Source organism: Babylonia areolata, chromosome 6 (assembly GCF_041734735.1).
Source record: "Babylonia areolata isolate BAREFJ2019XMU chromosome 6, ASM4173473v1, whole genome shotgun sequence".
In the NCBI taxonomy this organism is placed as follows: domain Eukaryota; kingdom Metazoa; phylum Mollusca; class Gastropoda; order Neogastropoda; family Buccinidae; genus Babylonia; species Babylonia areolata.
This window is the reverse complement of record NC_134881.1, coordinates 32,623,889-32,631,388: the sequence shown is the minus strand read 5'-3', so window position 1 is coordinate 32,631,388 and position 7,500 is coordinate 32,623,889. Positions and strand designations below refer to the sequence as shown.

Sequence of the window (7,500 nt, the reverse complement as noted above, 5' to 3'; positions counted from 1 at the left end):
ACATGTTGAACAGGACTTAAACAGTAGGGAGGGGGGTGGGGAGGTGGGGGTTTTAGGGTGGGGAGGGGAGGGGTGTAAGGGGGGGGAGGGTTGAATATAGTTCTGATAAGCAGCACTGGTGCATTCAAAGGTTGAGAGAGAATTTGGCTAGGTTAGCTGTCTCAGTTGGTTGAGCGCCAAGGTTGCAGTGTAGTAAAAATGTTGTGAGTTTTATTGAATCATGGACACCCAACATAAAAAAAAGAGTGGCATTTTCGAAGACCAAATTAACGTGATGTTGTTCTGGTGGTGTCAGTGTAGTGTAAAAGAGGTGCCCCCGCCCCATCTTTCCCGGGGTAGTTATCTCCATTGGCCATGTCACCTGTTGGTTGAACCTGAATAAGAGAAGGGGGTGGGGGAGACAGACAGAGAGAGAGAGAGAGAGAGAATAAATGAATGAATGAATGACTTTATTTTCTTAGGGTAAATTTTCATCCAGAGGGCAAAAAACAAAATATTTAAAGAAAAAAAAAGGCTTGCACAAACAGCACAGAAATATCTTACGAGCTAAGCGTGTTGATGTGCGTGTTTGTGTGTGTGTCTGTGTGTGTTCTGGTATATTTTATTTTTGCTGCATGTTATTTGGCTGTAATCTTGGCCATTGAAACGACTATGGTGGGTGCAGTTTTCCGTTTGTGACAACGTTTTTGTGCTTGTGGGGTTGTCTTGATGCTTTGATCAGCAATAGTTTGAGACCTGTGTCAAAGGTAGGGCACAGAACAGCTATTGACTTACCCCCTGAAAACTGGTGGGACGACCAGAACACGGTGGGTGGATGCAACAGGTGTTCTAATGTACCTGGTAGCATTTATTAGTGAACTTTAGGGGATTGATTTTTTGGTTGTTGGTGTTGTTGTTTTTTGTTGTTGTTGTTTTTCATCATAGACATACCTGCTTGTCATAGAAAAATCATTTCCTGTCAAATATTCCAGTGTGCATTAGTCATTACGCTCAAATGCATGGATGTGGAAACATAGAAAGAAGCATACAGGTATGCTAACATCTATACAGAATCATACATGTATACAAATAGAGAGTGGTCACCTTGTGGTTATGTGCTCATATTGGAAGCAGGTGACCATGAGTGCAGGTCCTGTATACAGACATCATACTGAACCATGAGTGTGTTATGGATGCGAGACTTCTGGATGAGACAGTAAGCCACCATCGTGTGTGCAGCATTCACCTAGTGCACATGTGTGAGCAACAAAATTGTTGTTCCTGGCAAAATTATGTAGAGAAACCTCTTGGTAATTAACCCCCCCGCCCTCCCCAGCCCCCTCCCAAACTGATATTTCAGTTCTTCCAAGAATCTTTGCATGGGAATTCTGGTTGACAACAATGTTTAGAAAAGCATTAGCATTTTGCAAAAAGCGTTTACTGGTAAAAAATGAAAATCAATATTAAATGGTTTACTTTTTGTATTTGTTCTAATGTACTTACAATTTACTAGTATTTTTTTTTTTTTAATTATAAAGAACTGAACGCCATAAATGTTTTTATTATTACTGTTGTGATGCAGAGTTCTCTGGTGAACGTTCTGTTGAGAACCAAAATAGAATTTTTTTTTTAAAAAGCACATGTAAAGAAGTTTGATCTTCAGTCTCTCTTTCTGAATACAAATGACATATATACTCTTAGAGGGTAATGCTTGGCAGCTTCTGGCTCCGTGCCACAATGAAGGGTGCTAGAGTTGCATTATAGCAATGGTCAGTTTAGATATAAAAACCCCCACAATATTAAAAAACTTTAAGAAATTATTTCTGTCAATATTTCTTCTTCAACAGTGAGTAAAAAATCTAAGCCCAGATATCACCAATTTCATTTTCCAGAAAGATTAGTAGAAGCATCAAAAACAGTATTGATTGAACTTTTAACCTTAAAAACTGATTTGCACTTGGGTTGTCTGCCATAGAAAAAACAACAACATTTAAATGTTTCTTATAGAGGTTTAAAAAAAAAATTTTTTTAAAGTCTGGTTTACAAGGAAACTTCTAAAAATAATACCAGCAAAATAGATTCATATGATGATAAGAACTTGTTTATTTATTTGTTATTATTTTGGCCCTGTTGCCTTGGAAACCCAGAGAGATTTGGTGTCATTTAAAACGTGCCAGTGATCTCTTCATCTTTCAGTGCTCTTCCAACACATCTTCTACAGAACAGAACAGTTCAGTTCAAGAAGAGACTTTTTGACATCTGTGCATACTTGTGCAACTGTGTCTGTTGCTACTACTTCTGTTACTGCTTCTGCTGCTTCTAGTTGTAGTGCTTATATAATGCTTTGTTGTTTTAGGAAGAAATGTCCATAGTATAAATCCATGCAGTCACATGCATGCACACATACACTTGCATGCACACATGTCCATGGGTGCACAACACAGCATGGGAACACAAAACACACACACTCACACACATACACTTACACTCAAACACACACATTTGTTTATGTTGAGAGCACACATACACACAGACACACACACAGACACACACACACACACACACACACACACACACACACACACACACACACACACAGAAGATTTACTGATAAGAGAATGTCAGTTACCTGTTACCATTATTCACGGAGCATAGAAATGCACCCTGTGTTCTTCTCATCCATCCAGCCCCACTTTTTCCCTGAACCACTTTCTCTCTTGCCAAGTCTCTCACACTCTAGCGTTGGTGGGTACTGAAGTCATATTCTCTTCTTAACAGCACTGTGTCTTCTCCACCACACTATCACACCCTCAGTTATTGCAGTCTCAAACATTTCACATATATATTTTCACACATGTTCACTCTCTCATGTGCATGAGTAACGTGTGTATACACACAAATAGATGCACACACTCGCATACAAGAGCGCTCACACTTGCACAGCATATATACAAGGGTGGGTGTGCGCACATACACAGAACATATGATAAATGATATATGCATGTGTGCATGCATGCACATATACACAGAGGCGCGCGCGCGCACACACACACACACACACACACACACACATATATGTACACACTCACACGCACATGCACATGCACACACACACACACACACACACTCCTGGTGGGAAACATTTTCTGGCACACATTTGCAGATTCAGGTTTCTTACGTTGTTATGATGTAGTTTCATGCTGTTCAAGCTATCGCTTTACAAGTTATATTGTACTTTTTTTAAAAAGAATAAAAAAAAGAGATATATATATATATATAAATAGCTCTGTGTGTGTGTGTGTTTGTGTGTGTTATTCTATCACATATTTTCTTGAAAGATTTTCTTTCTTCAATTTGATGTCAGAATCTAAAATAGCTCAAAACCTTTAAAGTGCTTAAAAAGAGAGAGAGTAAAAAAATAAAAGAAAAAAGAAAAGAAAAAAAAGGAAAGCTTTTATATTGTACTCAGAACTGCCTGTATGTTTTGATTTAAGTAGCTCTGTTTATTTTTTGGATTTAAATAGTTATTACTTACCGCCTAACTTTTCATCCATTGCTTTGATATCAAAATGGGGGTTTGCAATTAATCAGTCACTTTTGATGTTAAGCAAGAGTGCATTAGCTTACTGGATGTAGGTTTTTAATACTTTTCTTGAACACTTTCATGGGTTGAAGTGACTTATTTTTAAAAAAAGAAAAGAAAAAAAAAGAGGACTGGATAGCAAAACCAGTGAACAGGTTTATGCCATTTTAGGAGATTGAACAGTGTTGTTTTTAATTTTAAAAATAGAAAAAGAGAAACTGAATCAAAGTTTCTCCATACAGTGACAAACAGTCTATTTAAACACAAAAAAGAAAGTCTCATCAAGCAACATGCCAGTAACAGTGAAAGCTTCACATGAAATTATTATGCTTTTGTGTGTATTCCAGATAGCATCAGTGCTTTCTCAACTGCTTGTCAGATCAGGCTGTCAGGGATGCATTAGCTGCGTAGGAATTAGGATTGAATGCACAGCTTGGAGGACCCTGTGTGGCAGCGCTGCTTTTCTGTGTATTTATTGTGACCAGTCCAGAACAATATGGATATGGTATTGGGGCATTTTTGCAGAATTAACAATATTCTTGCCTCCTGTAATTCATCTTAAGAATCTATTAACTCCATGCTTTAAATTGTTTTTCTGTTTCAACAATATTCTTGCCTCCTGTAATTCATCCTAATAATCTATTAACTCCATGCTTTAACTTGTTTTTCTGTTTCAAAAAAATATACTACCACCACAAAGTGTCCCAAACACATTGTTTTTGGTGTTTGGTTTATATATTAGAAATCAAAAGAAAGAGGAATGAACACAAAATTGAGAAGTGGAAAGAGATGGAAGAGGGAGAGAAAGAGGGGTGTGTGGGGTGGGGTCATCAGAGTCAGCATGGAAAGAAAACATAAATGGAAAGAAAGATATATTTTAAGTTTCACAGCACATCAGCATTAGGTACAACATTCGGAAGACAGTTACATCAGCATGCCAGTGAAATAATGAGTTGTTAAATGAGATCGCCTTCTTGGCAAATAGTGTTCCAGAACTGGACAAATTTATCTTACTTCATTTGGATACTGGCAATATACCTTTGTATTTCATGTCTGTGTAACCATAAGCAATTTTTTTTCTTTGTGTATTCACATCTTTTCTGCCTTCCCATAGGTCATATAGGATTTTATATTTTCAAACAAATGTCATATAGGATGTTACGTTTTCAAACAAACTTCTCCCTCCACACACTTTTTTTGTTTTTCTATTTCTGTTGATGTCTTTAGATTTGGGGCTGAGAATTTCGTTACAGTGCATATGTTTTTTTCAGCATACTGGACATGTGAGTTTATTTTTTCTGTGTTTCCCCCCCCCCCCCCCCCCCCTTTTTTACGTGGATTTAGTGGAAAGTAAGTTTTTCCCCCCTTAATGTTCCTGTGAAAAACTGCACAGAATGGTGAATGGTAATGGTGGCGTCTTAGTGGCTATCATAGCAGAACAAACCCTAAAAATAATGCCTAATTTTGTATACCAGGATGGGGCTAATATTGAGAAATATAACTCTGTGGAATGGATGTACATTTTTACTGGTATACTTTAGTCACAATTAAAAAAAACTTCTTTTTTTTTCTTTTTTTTTTAATAGATGTTGTACATTTCTGGTGTTATTTGAGATGGCTGGCTCTGATACTACCTTCCCAGTCTCTAATGAGGAGCCAGCAGGCAGAAAGAAGTATATGATATGATGTATCATTCCATGATATATGAATGTGCTGCATGAAATCAGCCGATAAATAGAGTGATATTTTGGGCTGGGTATATCTGTCATGCTTAACATGATACTGACATAACTGATGTTTCCGTCTATTCCGTCTGAGCGCTTGCTGGTCTTCATGTCAGAATGGATTCTGCATTGGTATCGGGTTAACCTGGGACAGGGTGTTTGCCGTATAATTGGGTGTGGCTGTGCACAGTTCATAATCTTTCAAGTTTTCAGTATGACATTATGACCTGGCCATTTTCTCTCTCTCTCTCTCATCGTTGTTGCTTGCTGACATTATTGTTGTTTGGCATTTCCATGATGCTGATAACTCTGTTCTGTTGTCTGTCTGTCTGTCTCTCTCTCCCTGTGTTTCTGTTTCTTGCTCTATCTGTCATAACGCTCTTAACTGTTCTGTCATCCATCTGCCTGCATCTGTCTCAGTCTGTCTTTCTCTCTGTTTCTGCCTCATACTCTCTTTCTCTCTCTGTCTTTGTCTCTCTGTCTCTTTGGTCTCTCTGTCTGTCTTTCTGTCTGCCTCTCTCTGTCTCTCTTTCTCACTCTCATTTTATTTTACCAGTACACACAACACATGTATTATACATACAAGGTTTGTAAGGTCATATTGTGGAACAGCCATGGATTTGAAAAGTCCTAGAATTAGGCCATATCAAAGTAATATGTTCACAACACTGTATGTGTCAGCAATCAAGTGCATTACAGTATATGCCATGGCTGTTGGAAAGCTCTTTGAAGAAAAATCACTGTCAGATTGCACCAAAAAAACCTCAGGGTGACTGACAGGGTCTCCTCTGGTGTGTGGCCTCACACTGACCCTGTAGACTGTTTGCTATGAAACATTGCATTAGAAGGAGCCTGTTTGTGACTGCATATATATGTATGAAAGAGCTTTGGGGAGTAACTGTTGTTTGCAGTTTCAGTTTCAGGGTGGTGTAAAAGCATGCTGACTGATCCATGCATGCTACACCACATCAGCTGTTCAAAAACCAAACCAAAACAAAAAAATTGTGTTGTGGTAGAATGCTTGTCTGCCATCACTCACAGTTTCTGTTTCTCAAGGAGGCGTCACTGCGTTTGAACAAATCCATCTACGCTACACCACACCTGCTTTGCAGATGTCTGACAGCAGCATAACCCAGTGGACTTAGGCCTCGAGTGCATGCATATATATCTGTGTACTAATAAGAGGGAATTTTTTTCCTACAGAATTTGCCAGAGGACAACACTTATATTTCCATGGGTCCTAGTTTTCACTGCGACAATATGACAACAATATAAAAGATGGTTCTGCAAAAAAAAAAAAAAAAAAAAAAAAAGAGAGAGAAAGACAAAGAGAGAATGGTAATGTTGCTAATGGATGGGTGTTGTGTGATGTGTGTGTGCATGGGCAGATACAAGATCGAGGTGAAGCATGGAGAGCACGAGTGGGTGGTCCACCGGCGCTACAAGCACTTCCGACAGCTGCACGATGCCCTGGCCATGTTCAGGGCCAGGTACCGCATCCCCTTCCCCCGCACTGGAGGGTGAGTCTGCCTGTATGGCCTGAAGGAGGGGGGTTGGGGGTGGGGGGGGCTCGATGTGTGTGTGTGTGTTCGTTCGTCTTCAGTTTAACGTCTTTCCACTTGAAGTGATATTAGACGGAAAAAAAACAACAAAAAATACCCGTGGGGGTAGGGGTTGTGGGAGGGGGTGGGGGTAAAAGTGTATGTATGTGTGGAGGGTGAATAGGGAGAGACAACGCTAGGGAAAATGGAAACGTTATAAACGCCAACATCAAACAACTATAACAAATGTCCTATTGGACTACGCAGGAAACCTTCTGCAACAGCAAATAACATATTGGAATTGTTAATAACACATTCAAAAGAACTTTTGGTGAAGTCTGGTAAAAAACATTTTAGATTCTGACATTCGAATATTATATGGTTGCTAGATATATGTTCTCCACATATGCACCTAACATCTTTGCTGTGTGTGTGTGTGTGTGTGTGGATGGATGCTTGTGTTTGTGGAAGTGTCTGGGTTGGGGTATGTGTGTGGGTGTTTGAATTTATGTGGTCTGAGTTTGTGTTTATATGTATGTGTGTGCATGTAGATAGGGGAAGGGGTGTGTGTATGAATGTGTGTGTGGAGTGGGGGTATGGGATGGAGGTTGTAAGCGTGGGTGTGTGCATATCTTTTAGTTTGTATTATTCATAATTGTGTTTGTGTTCAAGA

At 39.1% G+C, this 7,500-nt stretch overlaps 1 protein-coding gene across 1 annotated transcript in view; it reads left to right on the top strand.

Moving 5' to 3' along the window:
* LOC143282950 (phospholipase D1-like) overlaps positions 1 to 7,500 on the top strand; it is an 80,806-nt gene that overhangs the window by 19,047 nt on the left and 54,259 nt on the right. Inside the window, 1 exon segment of the mRNA XM_076588870.1 lies at positions 6,675 to 6,806. Within this exon segment, the coding sequence (XP_076444985.1) occupies positions 6,675 to 6,806 (132 nt within the window).